This window comes from Sinohyriopsis cumingii, chromosome 16 (assembly GCF_028554795.1).
Source record: "Sinohyriopsis cumingii isolate HCF-2022 chromosome 16, ASM2855479v2, whole genome shotgun sequence".
NCBI classification, from domain to species: Eukaryota; Metazoa; Mollusca; class Bivalvia; order Unionida; family Unionidae; genus Sinohyriopsis; species Sinohyriopsis cumingii.
In genome coordinates, this window is record NC_142976.1 from 82012106 (window position 1) to 82033532 (window position 21427).

Genomic DNA, 21427 nt, shown 5'->3' on the forward strand with positions numbered 1-21427 from the left:
CAAGGTTTATCATGCTAACAAGGACTCTGACAACAATCCACAAGGTTTATCATGCTATCAAGGACTCTGTCAAACAATCCACAAGGTTCAACAAGAATTGCACATGACTTTGACTGCTTAATCCCAAAAATAACAAGTTCTGTTCTTACCCAAATGCATGGTCCAGATATGTGATGCAGACCTAATGTTTCTGTGCAGAAACTATTTTTCTTCTTTCAGTCAATGACCTTGACCTTGGATCTTTTGTTTCCAAAATCAATGGGCTTCTTCCTTACCCCTGGAGCAAGCTATCCAAAAAATTCAGTAAAAGTAGATGATGTAAAACCAAATTTATTGTGTGAAAACAAAAAACAGGTAAGAGATTTGACATGACAATTGTATACACTCTGCCTTTTGACAGGCATTTCAAAATGTTCAACTAATTAACCACATTTATTTTTTTCATAAAACACATATGGCCCCTCTGCATGCATAAAGACTGTATCTGCAGGTACACAGACTTAAAATATTGCCATAATAGCAAGAAAATCTTCTAACCTGGTCATCTGCATATAAACAGGAGTACAAAGTCCATTCTGTCTGTCTTTAGTCGATTTTGCTAAAATGTTTTTCGTCCAAATAGTCTGGGTGTAAAAGTTTAAAAGTTTTTAACAATTGCAACAATTCTGAAATGGTATGCAAATCCAATTAGCTCAGCTTCATGTGAAAACAAATGTGCCATAAAATTTAATTTGTTATGTTAATTGGCTGTTTGATTAATCCTGTTATAAAGGTTTTATAAAAAATATGAAATAGCATAAAAATCTAATCTGGACTGAATTTCATGAAACAGAACTCAGGGTTGTTCCAATCAAATATAGCTGGGACCCAGGGAATGACCTTTTAATAATGAGTAGTCACAACGAGATGCAATTTAGAAATCTGTATCTTTTTCATACTAACTGAGCAACTTGGAATAAATTTTTATAAAATGTGTACAGTCTGATGGCTCAGAGTTTAATACTATTTGTGATCAAGTTTTGACTGGATTTTACTGCCACAAGCGGGGCCCCGAGTGGCCGAGTGGTCTAAAGTGCTCTTCGTTACGGATCACTGCCATCTCACCTCTGTCTGCGGCGGTTTGAGTCTAAGATTCAGCCAATGTGGGCATGTGAGAAAGCTTGCCAGTAGCTTCTCGTGGGTCGGTGGTTCTTTCCGGGGTTTTCCGGGTTCTTCCTCCACCATTAATACTGGCCGCCATGTATAGCCTATTGTGCTGAAAAATGGTGTTAAACCCCACAACAACAACAACAACTGCCACAAGCATTGACATTTAACCAATCAGAAATCATGTTACAATTACTGAAAAGCTGTTGCAATGATATGCAAATGAAATGCTCTAATACAAAGTATCTACCTCATATTTAGTACTTTTACATGCTGCAAATTTCTAAAAACCTTAATGCATCCAGTCCTGTACAAAATAAAAACAAAAACATGTCTTGTTAAATTTACTTGCTTCTTTGATTTTTTAAAAATAATATTAAAAAATTCACAATTACACTTTCACTCCAGCTCTAAAATTTACAACAGTAAAAACAATTCATCATATAGCAAGCAGGATCACAAACAATATGTATTTACAAAATCATCTTCATATTTAACTTAAAGTAGTGAAACATATATTTAGATTATATGATGACTGTATAAAAAGCTTCAAATAATTTTTTATGTCTTGCAAATAAACAAAATGGTGTAAAATAAATAACACACTGTAGCAAATGTGAAAAAATATGTACATATTATATCTGATACATAATGTATAATGAACGGATTTTCTAATAAATCCAATGATTAAAACTATTAAAAGAAACGGTATTTCAAATTTGAAATCAAACTAAAATTATATAAACAAGAGCCCCCCCCCCATTCTGATGCCCTCATTCATTTAGTGACAAAGATTCTAAAAAATGAATAATCTAGGGTGTGGGTAGCTGGACGGATGGACAAACATACCCATGTGCTGAGGTTAAACTAGGGTGTTGTTAGCTGGACAAATAGGCAACCATGTCAAAGTGCTGAGGTTAAACTAGGGTGTTGTTAGCTGGACAAATAGGCAACCATGTCAAAGTGCTGAGGTTAAACTAGGGTGTTGTTAGCTGGACAAATAGGCAACCATGTCAAAGTGCTGAGGTTAAACTAGGGTGTTGTTGGCTGGACAAATAGGCAACCATGTCAAAGTGCTAAGGTTAAACTAGGGTGTTGGTAGCTGGACAAATAGGCAACCATGTCAAAGTGCTGAGGTTAAACTAGGGTGTTGGTAGCTGGGCAAATAGGCAACCATGCCAAAGTACTGAGGTTAACCTAGGGTGTTGGTAGCTGGACAAATAGGCAACCATGCCAAAGTGCTGAGGTTAATCAAGGGTGTTGGTAGCTGGACAAATAGGCAACCATGCCAAAGTACTGAGGTTTATCTATGGTGTGCATAGATGACATGGAAACCCAAGCCATAGAGCTGAGGTTAATCTAGGCTGTAAGTAACTGGATGAATGGACAACCATGCCAAACTGAGAGCCATGTTATGCTACTGTTAAGATAAACTTGACAATTATAGCATATTTGATTCTAAATCTTCCTTCTTGACAAAAACCCTGTATAAAGATATAATTTATTTTTGGCAGCCGACAGCATGCAATTTTTGACATATCTTAAAACTACTAAATACAAAGCAAACCTTTATTAAAAAGGCTATCTGTATATGGAAGACACCTGGGAATCATTTTTCTCCCAGTCAAGATCAGGTTTGATGACTTTTAACTAGTTACTGACAAAAACAATGAACCCAGAATGGGTGATATATTGTACTACATACTGTACATTATAGCTATGATGCTGCACTGCACACATCAGTTTGGTACTGTATTTGCACACTGTAGACTATAGCAGACAATAGATGGGTACTGTGCTGCTTACTGTACACTACTGCTGTGATGCTACATTGCACACATTGAGTTACTATATTGCATATTGTACACCATTGCTGTGATGCTGCACTGCACATGTCAGTTAGGTACTGTACTGCACACCACAGCAGACAATAGATGGGTACTGTACTGCTTACTGTACACTGTTGTTGTGATGCTAAACTACACACATTAGTTGGGTACTGTATTGCCTATTGTTTACTGTACACTAGTCTGACCTGCTATAATGCATGCTGTACACTCCAGTTTATGCTATTTATAATTCATACTGTGCACTGAAGTTGACATACTCAATCCATATTATCCACTGTAGTAGTGGTTCTACACTCTATTGTGTATGCTGTACTGTACATGATGTATTGTATACATTTTTCTTTGGGTGCAGTATTGTATCCTGTCCACTACACTTTAGGTGACCGCTTTGGTGGCCTAGTGGTTAGAGCATCTGCTTTGGATGTGGGAGGTCGTGCATTCAAACCCCAGCTGAGTCATACCAAAGACAAAAATGGTACTAACAGCTGCATTGCTAGGTGCTCAACATAAGAGGTTAGTGTTAGGACTGGTTGGTATGTGTCTGGATAATGTGACTGGATGGGACATTGTGCTAAATGTCTGTGGCATGATGCCTCAGTGCTAAACATCGCATAAGACTGCCACATTGCAGACATCATAGCAATATGACTGAAAAATTGTTATAACAATGTTAAAAATCCAAACTACACAAACATGCCGTATGGTATTGTGAACATGGCAATTTAGGTGTTGTATTAGGTATACATGTATATACTGTCTTAAAATGGAGGAAAATAAGACCATCGGTATAAAAGGATTAAATAAATCCCTTTAATAAATCCTCAATGTGAAAATTAAAACTTTCACCACCTTATAATTTGTCACCGATATTTATAGGCAGATGGAATGACGTGATGACTAACTTTATTCAGATGCCAGATGTGTATTCACAGATGCCAGATGTGTATTCTGTTTGATGCTGAAATAACTGTATTAATTTATTCTCCATCCTATATTAACCGGACAAAATCAAAGATGGACTCCAAAACTTATTAAATACCCTGAGATGTTGACAGATACCATACCATATCAGTTACCGTCAATGCTTCCACATACAGTGGCTGGATAGTGTAATGTATACTGTTCACTGCAGCTTGCTTACTGTTTTGCATACTATACACTAATGAACGTTAGTGTGTACAACATTGTTTAGAAATAACCAATCCTACTGATTACGACATCAGTTAAATGGTTGCATCCAAGTAAAATGTTATTTATTCCCCTAGAAACCTGAAGAGAGTGTTAAAGCTGCTGCCTTGAAACTTGTGCAACAAGAACTGTTGCCGATCAATACAACATTTTTCAACATCAAAGTCACTGAAGTGTATGCCTATAATGGCTACCTGATTTAATGCAACTTAAAAGCACACGAAAAAGAAACAGGAAATGAACATTGCACTAAACTAAATTGCAACATCTACAGCTGATATATATATATATATATATATATATATATATATATATATATATATATATATATACACACACACACACACACACACACACACACAATGTGATCCAAGTATTGAGAATAAAATAAAACACTGCTCTTAATAATGTTTATATGATATTCTAACTTTGCTTTTCATGTCACTGGAGAATTTATACTACCGGCTGACACACTGTTTGAGAAATTGACTTCCGTTTTAAAGCATTTTCTGTCATTGGTTTTAGTGCCATGATCAGTACAGTATCCATGGGAGGTAACTACTACAAGATCTAATAATTCACCTAAATATCAGTTGCCTCCCTTATCGAACATTACCTCTAGTGCCAGTTGAGGTATACTTTATTACTAATTTTTAGTAAGAACATTTAGTCTGTTCCTATTATGAGTAACATAAACTATACCTGGCAAAAGAGAATGAATGAATATATATATATATATATATATATATATATATATATATATATATATTGAAAACCATATATATACTGAAATCCAACCAAGCCATAAAAAACTGTCAGTGTAGTTATGTTTGTATAAAAACTGATAAGAAAAGAACCATAACTTCCAAAATGAGTCAACATCAAATGGAAACAAGTGATGAATGATAATAGGAGATATCAATAAATTTTACTTTGAGATCATGGTGAAAATAAATTTTAAAAATCAGAACAATAAGGTCAGAATGACTGGTACGATATAAAACTACTTTTAGTATTATTACTATTGCTTCTTTGTGTCCACTTGCTATTTATTTATTATTTTACAAACACTGTACAAATACAGAAAGGGATGCTGGATCTAAATAAATGTGACTTAGAATTTGAAGAGAAAATGCAACAATTTCTGGGGAATACACTTCGATTAAATACATGGGTTAAGGACATTTACAAATGTATCTGATTTTTCAACCATTTTTTTCTCCTCCTAATTCAACCAATAATCCCCAACATCAATTAAAAGTAGAAACATGCCAAAGATTCCACTGAATTGTTTCCTACAGCATGACATTCCTCAAACGTGAGAATAAACATCCCACAACCTGTTGAACTGTCCTTTACAATCAGACTTTGTGAACTGTAAAATAGTGCAAACAAATATTTCTCTCTATTTTCCAGTCCTTACAATCAGACACTAAGAACTGTTTAACACAGTGCAAACATGAATACATCTCTCAATTTTCCATATATTTTCAAACTGGAGAAACAAATTGTAAACACTGCTTCAACAATAGAGATAATAATAATATGGGATGATTACAGATAACTGTGAAAATTACGTTTTAGTTACATTCCCACCAAAGACAGTAATTAATGAAAATTAATTTTATCTGATAAGCCCACAATTTGTAACTAAAAATGTTTCCAAATACTTATTATAGTATTCATACCGTTTATTTGTACCCCAATACCAATTTTAAAAACGCAAAGCATCAAGGCTATGAAAAATGTACAAAACATAGTCATTTCATTCATTAACCTGATTGCCACTAATAGGTCCCTAACACTGCTGACTTATTGGCATTTCAAAGCAAATGGAAGACAAGCAGACAACACAGTTCACTGTCCTTTTCTGGTTACAAGAACAGTCCATTTCAGCAAAACTGTGTCATCTGCATCCAATATTTGTAATGTCAGTTTTTAATAATTCTAAAACAAACTGAGCAAACAAAAATGAGGAACTCTTGTATACATGTATTCAAAAAGATGTAACTCCAAAATGTACAGAATAACCGAGTTTTTCAAAAATGGTGAACTACATCTGTTGCTTGAAAACACAGACTTGCCCATACATATATGGTGACATTGTTACTAAAGAAACTCCCATTTGATTTGAAACAAAAACAAGTTGACTATTTGTGACAACCTGGCAACAATCAGGTTAGAAATCATAAATCAATGAATGAAATGACTAAGTTTTATGAATTTTTTATGTCCAAGATGCCTCTTGTTTTCAAAATCAGTAGTCGATATCAGTTTAAAAAGAGCTGCCATCAAGATTACAAAATTCATCAAATAAATTACATCCACACGCAACTTCACATTTCAATTCATTTTAAAACATACATATCATCATAAAATCTATATTTATAAAACAAACTTATAAATCTCAATCTGAATACACAATGGCAGACAAATATTTTTCTACACTATATTAAAACACTTTCATTTTGGCAACAATGAATATATATATATGTATGTATAGCTCTATAATAATTTACATTAATAGCCATGAAAATAATTGATTTTATCGTGATTGTTTTTACAAACCATGCAGACCTACTCTACATGGATAATGCAATACAGATTCAAATGAAATGAGAGCACCACTATATACATTTTATTATAATCTACGTATAAATCAAAATGAAACCAATGGCTGGTTCAATCTGCAATACCCGAAGACGCCTCTTCCAGTTATTCAATTAGAAATCTTTTCCTCTATGAAACTCTTCTGCCTCTTTGAAATACTTCAATTCAAAATCAATTAGTGAGTATTCAATTTTTGCAAACAAACTAATGTTTGTGAAAACTGTATTTATCAAAGTTCTGTGATTAAAGATTTGGAACATAATATAAAGGCATAAAAAGATTCCAGAGTTTGGGTTGGACAATGGTATCCATAATTTTTCAGGCATCAGACTACAGATTGTTGATTAAATCACAGAAGAGTCTCGAAGTGGCAGAAATTGGATATACTGCACTAAATATTTGGAGGTCAAGAGATTGGCTCTAAAATCAGCACAGAATTTCTCTTTTAATTTATGAAAAATGTTATCAGTGCTTTAAAGTTCTACATACATTTTGTCTGTGTACATGCACAATTCCTATTTTTTTCAGCAGGCCTGAATTAGCTTGAACCTACCTGGTTCAAAACTGATGATGTTATCATTACCCCACTTCAAGGATACTTTTCTGAAGAAATGCAAGAAAGATGTACTTGTGTAGTGTACAAAATATTTTCTTTCCTTAAACGTTAACATTGAAGTTTATGGAAGATGGTCTGAACCCTATAAGCACAATGTTATGCTGCCAAGTGAGTAGATGGACCATGGATTTAAAAAAAAAAAACTGTGGTTTGTGTTATGTATATTATCTTTTCTTAAACCTCCATTGCTGTGGTTTTTGATTTCATATTATTTTGCTTTGATAATTCCCTTGTATTGGAAGAGAGCAATCACTTCAGTTGCTAGTGTTCACAGAGTGTTGCATATAATCATATTGCTATTTCAACATAAAATCATTATCACGGATTTAAGTCTCTATTTTACACATATGTAATTTGCTAAAATTGTCCACAATTAATATGATGAAATAGAAAAAAGAGTTCCTCGGAGGGCCTGATACTCTACAACCTGAAAATAATTTCCATGACTTATAAGACCATTTTTTCTGTTCACCTGCTGAGAGTTGATACAAGCTCTGATACGCTTGTGCAATAGGATTTTTAAATTAACTACTATCACATCTATTTTGGATTACGATCAGCACTATTTTCATTTAAGACAAACTAGACACAGAAGACTTGGTGAAAATAGCATATGCTGTCATGACCATCCATTCAGGAGAATTTGTGACAAGATTTTCAATATCATGGTACCCATATTGGTGGTACCCATAGGACCAACCAATTATCATAAGTCCTCTGGTGAAAATCCAATGTCAATATGACATTCCGTTTAGGAGGAGTAACTGCAATAGAAGATTTTCAAGATACCTATCATGGTGGCCATACTGGATGGGCACCATTTTCATTAGTACTAACCATGTCATCGTAAGAAGTCTTTTGGTGAAAACCCAATATGACTTTCCATTTAAGAGTAGTGATATAATTTTCAAGCTGGCCATTCTGCTGGGTATAATGCATAACACATCAGCATACTTTTTATTTAACACCAATTAGATGGCATATGAAGCCTTCAGATGCAATCCCATGCTGATAAGAAGTCTTTTAGTGAAAACCTAATGTTGATATGACATTGATGGAGAAGCAGTAACAACATTTATAAGATGGCCACCATGGTGGTCATATTGAATGTCCAGTTAGCAGCATTTTTATTGGGGATATCATAAGAAGTCTTCTGATGAAAACATCAAAATGATATGACTTTCTTTTCTGGAGGAGAAGCAACTACAAAATTTTCACTGTGGCAGCCATATATGGACATCAGCACCATTTTCATTGTGGACCAACTAAACATCATAGGAAGTTTTTTTGTGTGAAATCTCCATGCTGAAATGACCATCCATTCACAAGGAGTAGTGATAACAAGATTTTCAAGATGACCTTGGTGGTGGCCATATTGACTGTCCAAGCCGAACATGTAACATTTCACGGTTGTTGTTGTTGTTGTTGTAGGGCTTAACACCATTTTTCAGCACAAGATAGGCTATACATGTCGGCCAGTATAACTGATGGAGAAAGAACCTTGGAAAACCCCAGGAAGAACTACTGATCCATGAGAAGCTACTGGCAAGCCTTCTCACGTACCCACATTAGCTAAGCCTGAGACTCTAACACATGCAGAAAGAGGTGAGATGGCAGTGATCCGGAAGGTGAGCACTTTAGACCACTCGGCCACTCGAGGCCTCACATTTCATGGTAATCTTACAAATAGTTTAAGAGGAGTAATAACCATGTACTAAAAGATGACTGACAACAGGCCATCTCATAAGCTCTTCTGGTCTATAACCAGCAGACCTAAAATATCACTAAAATTTAAAGAAGCAACTTCCCGTATTCAACTGAAAAGTAAAGCAAAAGACATAAGAACCAATATTTTTCAGGAAAATAAGTTTCTTTGATAATATCTGTCTAATGACACTACATTAGTAATGCATCCAGGATGACAGAAATGCAGCCCTCCCATTCCAGAAAAGCTGTTTATCATGTCTTTTGGCTTGTTTTAACAAAAGAAATGCTAGAATGTCTACCTGCCAAGGTGGGAGTCAGACAAGAGTAAGTATTCCCTTGCATACCCGGATTGGTGCCAACTTCCATTAATTCATCAGTTACTACTAGAGTGGATGCACATGCTTTTCTAGGGATTTAAACACAGGGATGACTTAAGAGGGATAGCCAGAAAAGAACTTGAGGATACTTTCTCTGATCACCATCCCATGACTTGGATGATGTCAGTCAGACAGCAGTTGGGCTCATAAGCCAAAATATGCAAGACTTTCATCTGGTCCTGAGTAAGTTTACTACAAGCTGAGAGGATCCAGGTTGAGATAGCCAGAGCTGATATATCATTCCTTCCATCATTACATGGCACAATTTGCAGGATCTCCCTCTTCTGACCAGCTCAGTTCGTTTTAGGTACCACATCAGAACCCTTACAAGGTCCTGTCCTTGTGGCAAAGGGTCCAAGAATAAATTGGGTTTCAAGACAAAGGTTAACATTGGCAATAAAAGCAGGGTGCATTACGAGTTAAACTGAACCTGGCAGAAATACACATAGTTTACACAGGTGATTATTTCACTGATCCTGCCTACTGTAAGCTACATAACTAGGAAACTTTGTATGAGAGACACGTCTCTCGACAATGGTTTGAAGGTTGCCTTATTCAATAATGTTACAGCAGATGGAAGATTCCATTATAGATAAAGTTCTCAAGGCTTCAATCATGACAAGTCAAAGTTCAAAGGTCGGAGAGGTCTTTGTTCTGGTCTATTTTTCTTGCTTCCATGATGTCCAAACATGTACGAAATTGTGAAATTGTAGCCCTTGATTGTAATGGGAGTAAACTCTTCCATAAATACCTAAACGAGAAAGTTAGCTAATGGTTGTAATAAGACTTTTAAAGGAGACATGTTTTCACTTACACTACCTGGAGAAAACTCTCCATTTTCTCAAATATGCTTTCAAAGTCTTCTTATTTGAGCAATTTGGTCCATCTCTTATTCTATTAGTTTCCTCTGTTGGGTTCCTAGCTCTCTCGATCACCCTACTTAATTCCTGGAAAGAGTCAGTTGCCTGTATATCTTCATACCAGTATGAATACATGTGTGTTTGTGTGTGTTTGATTTAGATTTTTAACGCAGTTTTAAAACATTTTCAGTCATATCACTATGATGTATGCAATGCGGCAGTTTATAGTGATGTCTAGCACTGGGGCATCATGCTGCTGACATTTAGCATCATGTCTGTCCCTGTCACATTATCCTGACACCAGGCCTAACACTAACCTCTTAATGCTGAGCACCTAGCAAGGCAGCTGCTAGTACCATTTTTATAAGTCTTTCGAATGACTTGGCCAGGGATCGAACCTGCAACCTTCCTCAGCCATGGCAGAAGCTCTAACCACTTAGGCCACCAGAGCAGATGGTACACACAGAGCATCCCAGTGAACTTACTGTCAAGTGGGTGTTAATAATAACAAAGAAAAATGACTATGGAAATCGTATGCATGAAATCATGACCGTATGCCATATAATAACAACAACTGCTTGACATAACTCATTACAAGAATCTTGTTTTGAATCAAGTTGGACAAATGAAATGTGAAATTGTTTTGGTACAAGAAAATCATAAAGAATCACTATACTGACAAAAAGGTACACATGAATCTGGTGCTTATGAGGATTTGAGAAGGAAAGCATGATTCTCAGCATCAGCAGAGGTAGTAACTGAATCAGCACCAATTCCTGTATCGGACTACTTCCCATCTGATTCCTTGGCAAGCTATTGTCTTATGCACCTGTTGCTAAAACAAGCCAAATGTCATTGTAAATGTCTTTTCTAGCCAATGAGGACTGGATTTCAACACAGGGAATGTAATCATATTATATTATGACTGGATAACATATGAAGAACTCCAAATACAGACTCATACAGTCTGAAGATTCAGACCTTCACTCTCATTAGGAAAGACAAGCTCAAAATAAAAATGCCAAATCAAGATTATATAATGTATACATTTTCTCTATCATCACAACTATGTGAAAGGGGGTAGGGATGAGTGGTCTTAGGCATTGCCATTTTCTCTATCATTACAACTATGTGAAAGGGGGTGGGGATGAGTGGTCTTAGGCATTGCCATTTTCTCTATCATCACAACTATGTGAAAGGAAGTAGGGATGAGTGGTCTTAGGCAATGCCATTTTCTCTATCATCACAACTGTGTAAAAGGGGGTGTGGATGAGTGGTCTTAGGCATTGCCACTTTATTATCACAACTGTGTGAAAGGAGGGGTGGGGTATGAGTGGTCTTAGGCATTGCCTTTACAGATCACTGTCATCTCACCTTCATTCCGCATAGGTTCAAGTTTCAGGCTTAGCCAATGTGTGCATGTGAGAAAACTGACAGTAGGTTCCTGTGAGTCAGTTGTTCTTACTGAGGTTTTCCTGGGTTCCTCCTCACAAATTATACTGGCCAACATGTATAGCCTATCTTGCAATGAGAAGTGGCATTAAACCAAAAACCAACAACATCACAACTATCCAAGTGAAAGTATTAAACACACTGACGGCCTGAATGGTTAAACCATTATTAATTAACATTAGATCAGAAGGAATTCCATGATATTCATGGTCCTTTATATTAATGTAAAGAGATGGCTCTAATTACTCTTTATAATATAGCTCTGCCTGTCTTTATGTGACCCTAGAGAATTTATATTAACATTACTAGAGGAATTATCGTGGTGATTTCCTTTTAAAAGCAGTCTTAATAGTACTTCAATTATTAACAACAATTCATTTATAAATCTGATTTGCCTCCAATGATATACCATATAATACTCACTCATGTAAGTTGAGTCAAACTGCAAACAACAAAGATCCTGATCTACCTTAGCATAATGCACCTGCAGATAAGGGTCTATCTTGTTTCTTCTACCGATTACTCCTAAAAAAATGCACAGATAAAGATCTACCAGCACAGATGGCACATCTGGATCTGTGTGGTTTGCAGTTGGACTCGTAAATGAGTATATACATTATAAATAAATCAATACCTTGCTACTAATGTTAGTCATATTTTATGACTATAATTACTAAAAGAAACTAAATTTGGTAAAAGAGACTGCTATCTTGCGCTACTGTAACTGGATATTTAGATTCTTCTGGAGGTTCTCTTTTGTTGTTAAGCAAGCAAATTGAATCAGCCATAATATTTTGGACTCATTTCATCTTTCTTGTGATAGACAATATATCGGAATAAATCACACGCTATAATGATAATTACAATGACATGATAAACACCAACCTCTAGGATGAATTACAAGTACAAATGTTGCTAAATGTATAAAATTAAGTACATACATATTTATTCATACTTATATAAACAGCTTAAAATTTAATTCTCACATAAAACTAGTATCATCTTTACTACATACAAAAATATAGATACACTGTTCAGGATTTAAAGATTCCTAAAGGATCAGCATCAATGAGCCAAACCTCCAGTCACTGAAAAAGTTGGTCATAAAACCAGAATGCACACATGCAAAAAAGAATGACAGAAAAAAGAGAAACAATATGTTAGATCAATCGTAACTCAATCATTCAATTAAAAATGAATACCCAGTACCATCTTCTAAACACATGATTCAAACTGTTACATGATGATTCCTTACAGGAACATTAAATAAAAATACAAAACTGTGTTTGTCCTCCTTAATGTGACTGAAAACAATGACAGAAACATTCATCTAATCATAGAGTTGCTCTTTATTAACTGCTTTGCATTATAGTGAGTCTGAAAGCAGCAATAATGGATGGATGAAACAGATGCTAATGACAATAACTTGAAAGTATGCAGAGTTAAGAGGTGCAGACCCCTAACTGGCTGGAGGATTAACAGTATCTCTTGGTTTGGCAGCCAAAATTAATTCCTTTATTCTCTCTGGTGTTGGACCCCATCTAGCAAATCCAGAATCATTCTGAAGAAACACAATTAATGTTCCATGAAAAGACTTGATGCTCATTTCATCCCTGTGGAAAAAGGAATTTACGTTTATGTAAAGGTATTTGGCAAAACAAGGTATCTTGTCTGTAACAGGAAAGCCTGACAAAATCTTATCTAATTTACAGTTAAATCAAATCTTTGTGACAATGAAAAAGCTGATGCCAACAAAATGATTCCTCTGTAAGCTTCTTTTCACAGGCAAGACATAAATTGGCAGTGGTTAATTATATACAGTGCAACTCCTGTAAACAAACCCTTTTGTAATCTGGCCACCTCGACATACTGGACAAATATTTTGTCCCAATAAGGACTATTTAATACTAATCAAACTCTGATATACTGGCCCCTGCCATAAAATAACCCATTAATGTCAATGTCCCATTTCATTGTATATGGGATAGTATTGACATTTTTTATGAACTGAAAAGTGATGCAGCCAAATGATTAAAACTCTGGAGTATGACTTTATCATTTATGATTTTTACAAATTTTAGCTTTAAAACTCATCTAAAGTGGAATATTGTAGCCAATAAAAATTACCTACAGTATAGTTTTTCTATACAAAGATATTCAGTAAATAAACAATTCTCATTGTGTTCAATTCCTCAAATTCTTCACAAGTTAGATTTTAATCACTCAAGAGTTTTGTTTACAAATATTTTCTCATTTAAGAAGAAAACTCATTATATTCTGTAATTCTGACATCATATCTGAGTTCTTATTCCAGAGATCTGAACACAATTTAAGATCTGAGAATGAAGGAGATGGTAGAAAATGCAACTTACTCTTCAGATATATTAGTCTTCAAAAACAGTAGCATTCATGATTATAACATACAAGACAATATCCAAACAAGAAATATTATTTACTTACTTTGAGCATATGTGCTGAAAACCATGGCGATATTCATGTTCAAATGGTGGTAATACTACTTGTTTTCTCTTGAACCTAAAAATAAAACAAACCTGCTTGAATCCTATGCTCAAAATGCAATATTCCCACACTGCTACACTAAGAACAACAAAATTTTGTGTTTGTTTTAATCAACATTTCTTCCCTCCACATCTTCCAGCAACCCTAACAGACATCACCGTAGGGGTAGAATTACAACTGAGTGTGTAGCTTCTGTCTGCAAGCAAACTTAATTATATTAAACGTTAAGAGTCATAAAGTTCAAATCCATCATGAGATGATGTCTCAGAGATTAGACTTAATTATTTGTGGTTTTGATGAAGATGAACATGTGTCATTCTGCAACTCCAGGATTATTTTACATGGCAAATCTTGCATGTATCAGGAGACTTACTGACATATTTTTTGTTGTTGTGGTTTTGTCCAAATACTAGCAGCATGTGAACTTTAGTACTGGGCTTAATTAGTGTTTATATACATATTATTTAATTAGGGAATGTGCTTATGTTTCTCTGGACAAAAAATAAGTGATGAATCGACATGTACAATTTGGGTTTTATCATGAAAGTTTCCTATCCATAATCTGATGGATAAATCATTGCATTTATCATTGCTTTATGTACATTATTCCTTCAGATAGATTACAACTGCCAGTAAATCTTGAACTGCAGAACAAAATGCAATTTTTTCATATAAAATTTGTAATGAATGTTGGATCAATTTAAATAAATATGAAATCTAATTTTCCTAGAACATTCCATTATTCTTTCTTTTGTGTTCAATACTATTAGTAAGTAAATACTTTACACTCATTTATTGCTCTCTCTCTCTCTCTCTCTCTCCTTACTGATCTGACTGATTTAAGGCAGTGAGCAGAACCAGCAGCTACTGTATGGAAACTAAACACAATGCATTATGCAGGGTTAGAAGTCAAATTAACAAAATTTGAAGTTGTTTTCCTAGGTGTTAAAACCTTTTCAAGGTTCAGTGCTCAATGCAGTTACAAATTATCTTGAGCTCTTTAGTAACCCAACCATAATCAATTAGTGTCTTTAATCCTTTGAGAATTACTATTGCTCACACACAGTAAATTCCACCTCCACAAACTTCAAACAATGAAGCCAGCTGACCCTGCTGACAGGATCAACCTGTAAAATTAGCAACTACATTGGCTGTCTTTAATTTGCATGTACACATGCTTTCTAGACCACTAGACTAGCCTAACAAAATGCAATTTCAAATATATAGTTTTTAGTTAGGTTTCTTTCAGTGCTTTTAGACTTTTTAGATTTCTAAGGTCTAAATGAAACTTGAGGTTTTTGCAGGTTTTTTAGGCCCACTCCTAACCCTATTATATATTTTATAAAAATTCAAAATGGGTTAAAATAACATTAAAAAAGAAACATTTTGAAAACAGTAATGAAGTTAAATTATCAAGTAACTGCATTTTGTAAATTGCTAGAAATGAATCAGTAGGAAAAGGGAGGGTGGAGTCTTTCTGCACCACATGTGGCATATGGTTAAAATTCACTTGGAATAATCATGAAATCATTGAAAAATGCAGTCTTTCATGCAACCCTTTGTGAGAAAAGCAATAAAGTAGGCCTACTTTTAAAAAAAAAGACATGGAAAAATTTCTGAAAAAAGATATTTATCAAGAATAATATTATGAAATTATGTAATTTACTGGAAAATACCTTTATTTGACTTGCCTTCATAAAATGGAACAAAAGGATGATTTTACTCACACACTAGCTGTCTCTTTAAAGCCTGGTTATCTAGATCTTCTTAAACACCCAGATCCACATCTCAAGAGGCAATATCCGAATTTACTTTGTTACAGTTGTTTAGGCAGTAATAGATTTTCAACATAAAATTGAAAATAAAATAGGGATTGTGGAGCCATTTCAAAAAAAAGAAGGGAAAAAAGAGAATCTGACAAAAAAGGAGGGAAACAGTGCTGCTAGAAAAACTGAAATGGTGACCCATGAAGAAAAAAAGGAAAACACAGCACATGAAAACTTCATAAAAAATACCCCAGTAAACATTTCAGGTGATAAATATGCAAAACAGACACTTGCTTAATAGACATTTTAGTTGAGGTTCTTGGCATTACCACATTACATCTGAATAGCAAAGGTGAACCATGCCCAGTTTTTGGAAATGACGTCTGTTTTGGATAGGAATCAATTTAAAGCAGTGCTACTATGACAACTTGCCAACAAAAATCAGTATATCTACTCCCATCACCACCATCCCCTCTCCAATAAACCCCAGGACAATGACCCAGGGGCCATAATTCAAGATTGATCACATATATGATGTGCTTTCAGGCTATGACTTCATATACAAATGGTAAAAAGAGGCTAAATAAAGTTCATTTCTACATACCAGCTACAGCACCATAATAAAATCCTCATCTCTTCCACATCACTGCCTTTGACTAGTTGTAGATTTTAAAGAATTAAAATTAATTCCATACTAAAGTACTAACAAAGACACTTACTGTGATGCCTATGATGATATGTTTTGGTTTTATCCTATTGTTTAACCATCTTGAGTAAACAACAGATTTTTTTTATTTTTAAAAAGCATTAATCAACACAAAAATGGGCAGAAATCTATTTTTGACATTACAGCTAATAAAGTTGGGCAGGGAGGGGCTGCACTGAGTTTTTGAAAACTTACAGTCAACATACACATATTAGATGTCACTCAGCTTGAAAGCCAAATCATGTACAGAAAAATGTTTCTGCACATGTGACAATCCCAAATGCCTTCAATTTAACTTCTATGACATGGTATTTATTAAAGTGTTTTACTTCTGACTTCTGCCTTTTGGTCCCAGTAAATGGTGTGAGGATTAAAATCCATTCCACATATAAATACTCTCAAAGCCCTTTGGTTTAACATCCACTATAACATGTCTGGGTGATGTCCACTTTTGTTTAGCCGCATCTGTCTCCCTTTCCCAACCTTGGAGCCCCAGAGAAAATGACAAAGATGTTGAGGAATGTACAAACTATACCAAAATGAAAATAAAAAGCTTAATGAACAGAGAAGAAAGAGCATTTTTTTATAACCCTGTACTTGGGAAAACAAACAGATTTGGAAACCTGACTTCAAAGTGACATCCTATAGAAGTCACCTGCCAAGTGTGACTGCTGTACTATGAACAGTACAAACGTTGTTCAATCAAGAAATATGATGGATGTACATACATATAGACAGTTAAGTCCATATATATGTATAAACAGCAATAATAGATTTATATACCTCCTTTTTTTAACTTAAAAAACCCATAAAAACTGTGCATACATCCAATCACGCACAAACAAGAACAATATATAACTCTCCAAATTAATTGCAATGAGGAGAGTTGGTGGTAAAAAAAATGATGCTTTAAATGGACACAATATACCTACAGACTGATTCCAACTCCATCACAAAAGTAGGATAAGATATGTAAAAAGGAACCCAAAAAGTTACATGGGTGGCCATGAATGACCTTTCCTTTTGACCTTTTTTTATCATGAGGTGTGCACACATATTGTGCATACTGCATATAAAAGAGATAGTTCCTTCACATCTGCACACAAGATGAATGCACTGTAATGCCTATTTTTTAGTCAACCAGACCCTTATGAATATTCTCCTGAGACGGGTTAATTTTACTGTCCCAACTTTAAACACCAATCTTTAATTTTCAATTCAAAGCAAATGGTTTCCATAAGTAGCAGTGTTTAACCTATGCAGGCCTACAATGTAGAAAAAATAAGACTGAAGCAAATTTAAATCTGTGATGACAATTCAGCCAGTAGGCATCAATATGTCTCTAGTACTTTCAAAATGGGAACAACTGCACCCCAGGGTATGACAAGAAAGGCTGTGAAGATATGAAACCAGAGAACTGTTCAATTTGGTTTCTTAAAAAAAATATACTGTTTTGCGGAACAGTTGCAATAGAAGAAAAAAAATAAACAATGACTTGGAGGGTTCATTACACAGGATCAAGGGAAAAAAATATGTATTGAAAAATACATTCCTTTTTTTTATTATTAAGAAATTCCAATATCACTCTAAATAAATCTAATCCAAATTATAAATATTTAAAGTCTCCATTTTTATCTCTTAATGGAGAATTAATAAAAACAAATTCATAAATTTGAAGAAAAAAATATTTTAGTGATTAGCTCTGAGTAATAATCTATTAAAATGAATCTGTATTGTTTTAAGTACTACATAAAATATGGGGGCCCTGAGTGGCCGAGTGGTCTGCAGCACTCACCGTTACGGATCACTGCCATCTCACCTCTGTCTGCGTCAGTTCGAGTCTCGGATTCGGCTAATGTGGTTATGTGAGAAAGCTTGCCAGTAGCTTCTCATGGTTCAGTGGTTCTTTCCGGGATTTTTCCTCCACCATTAATACTGGCCGCCATGTATAGCCTATCTTGTGCTGAAAAATGGCGTTAAACCTTACAACAACATAAAATATGACCAACTATATCAAGGGAGGGTATCACTCTAATTTCAGCTTAGGAATAAAATTTGAGTTATATCCCTTTAATATATTGACTGGCCTTTCAGGGTCAAAAGATCAAAAGATCTAAATATAGAAAGTGCCTTATTATTACAAACACAAATTATTCTTAGTAAATGACAGTAGACATCATGCCATAGGCATTGACGGATTGCTTCCCAATCTTGAAAGCATGCAATGGTTGATGGTGCAGTGTTTACTTTTTACATGTACCACCAAATATTATAATTATGCTAAGCATAAGATGGTAAATCAAAGGATTGATCATGTTTGGTGTTTTACATCACATCAACACAAGGTTACTTAGTCAAGCAATTGGAGACAACGTCCTTCCCCATCAATTCACCAAGGTAGCAGACCCAAAGGAAGGATTTAAACTTATATTCTGTTGGTCATGAATTCAACTTGTTTACCGCTAAGCCATCACAGCTCCATTAAAACCAGAGGAATATAAATAAAATATAATAAATTAAAACTTAGCCAAATGGCCATATGCAAGTACATAGATAATATTTCATTACACATAGAAATTAAAGATTGCTGAAATCAACACTCCTACCCAACGTGTAGTGATATCCTCAGTCCATACTGTTCTATCACATCATTTACACTTTAGGTAGAATAGTGGTGTCGGGTTAACAAAGACTAGAAAAATTATCAAGCTTACCGACTAGTCTCTAATCTCATAAGGGCCTCAGTAGGAGGGTCCCTCCAATCAGGAATAAACACAATAAAGGAAAGGGGCTCAGATGACTCTGAAAGTAGATTCTGAAAAATAGGAAAGAATAAAAGATGGTCATTATAAAAAAAATCACTAAATTTCAAAGGGCATGCACTACAGTACTATTCATTTAACTGAATTAAGAAGTGTCCCATAAAGGTCATTTTCTAACCATGAAGCAGTGCTATGATGATGCCAATGAGAACCTATGCTGTTACTTTTAGGATGTTATTGGCAGTATCATGCTGAGAAAATGGGAGCTAAGAGCCTTCAGCAAGGACCCACAAAGGCAGTTGACCCCAACTGGCCTGGGTCAGTAACAAACATAAAACCTTTGGATTACAAGTCTAATGCTCTACCAAATGAGTTCCTAACGCCACAGACAAATCAGGATTCCTGGCAACAAGCAATCTTGTAGCAATGTGACTAAGCTTGATTCCTGGCACAGCATGGTACATACTCTGGGCATCTAGCAATCTTGTACCTATGCAGCTGAGAAATCTAGATTCCTGGCACAGCAGGGTTCATACTCCAGGCATCTAGGAATCCTGTATGAATGTGACCGAGAAATCTAGATTCCTGGCATAGCATGGTACATACTCTGGGCATCTAGCAATCTAGTATGAATGTTACTGAGAAATCTAGATTCCTGGCATAGCATGGTACATACTTTGGGCATCCAGCAATCTGGTATGAATGTGACTGAGAAATCTAGATTCCTGGCATAGCAGGGTTCATACTCTGGGCGTCTAGCAATCTAGAACCAAAGTTTCAGCTGAATACAGCAACTCATGCAGAAGATGATGACTTTCAAAACCTTTCACATATGACTTACAAATTTTTATAAGAATAACATGGCTTTTTGATGTTGTTGTTGTGGATTGAACACCATTTTTCAGCACATAGGCTATACATGGCAGCCAGTTTAACTGGTGTAGGAAGAACTCAGGAAAACCACCAGGAAGAACCACCAACCCATGGGAAGCTACTGGCAAGGTTTCTCATATATCCACACTGGCCATGCCTGAGACATGAATCCACATGGGCAGAGACAAAGTGTCAGTGACTGGTAAAGGCAAGCACTTTAGACCCCTCAGCCATCTGGGACCCTACAGTCACTTGAAAAGTGATACCCATCTTATAATAGACAAGAAAGACAATAAAAACAAATCACTGTTTAAAATTAAAAATATATTTGAATCTATCAAAATGATAAATTGAAAAATAGTAGTGATTTGCTGTATATTTATACATACAATATAAGATACTTATAAGTCTGGTCCAACTAAAAACATCACTGATCCTGATCTGTTGGCACTGGCAGATCAGGGTCTATGTTGTTTGTTCTAATAATTATTCCTAACAAACTGCACAGACCCAGCAGGGCTCAGGAAAAATAATTAAACTCAATAGTCTCTGGGATGAATGAGTTGCAAGAGTTACTTGTCCCTGTCCTTTTAATGACAGTATACCTCCAAATTTTCCTAATATTTGTTCAGAAACCAGTATTGCCATAAACCATCTTTGTTCTGTAGAAGGCACCTAATCCAGGAAAGTTTTATTTAACATATAAATTAGTGTAGGTGAATCATATTTACCCCCCCCCCCCTTCCTTAAAGTTAGCTATAAGAGTATATCTTTTTACCCTCTTGGTTTTGTCACCACAAATAAACTTGAAAAATATTGTGACCAGTTCATTTTCAATGTGGAGTAGAGAACCTGGTAGAGCAGCAAAAAGAGAAGAAATTTTGGCAAAATCACAAATTTTATTCAAGTAGTTTTTCTGATACAAATTTCTACTTCTTCCCAGCAAAACAATTTCTTTACTTCCTTCAACTCTGTCAAATAATTATGTCGAACA

At 35.1% G+C, this 21427-nt stretch overlaps 1 protein-coding gene across 1 annotated transcript in view; it reads right to left on the reverse strand.

Moving 5' to 3' along the window:
- Nucleotides 1-314: 314 nt before the first annotated feature.
- The window catches only part of LOC149780897 (mRNA (2'-O-methyladenosine-N(6)-)-methyltransferase-like), a 73471-nt gene continuing 52358 nt past the window's right edge, over nt 315-21427 (reverse strand). Inside the window, exons 12-14 of the mRNA XM_089937992.1 lie at nt 19513-19613; nt 14267-14341; nt 315-13419 (exon numbers count right to left, since the gene is read on the reverse strand). Of these exons, the coding sequence (XP_089794118.1) occupies nt 13266-13419; nt 14267-14341; nt 19513-19613 (330 nt within the window). The 3' untranslated portion in view covers nt 315-13265. The remainder of the gene's footprint in view (nt 13420-14266; nt 14342-19512; nt 19614-21427) is intronic.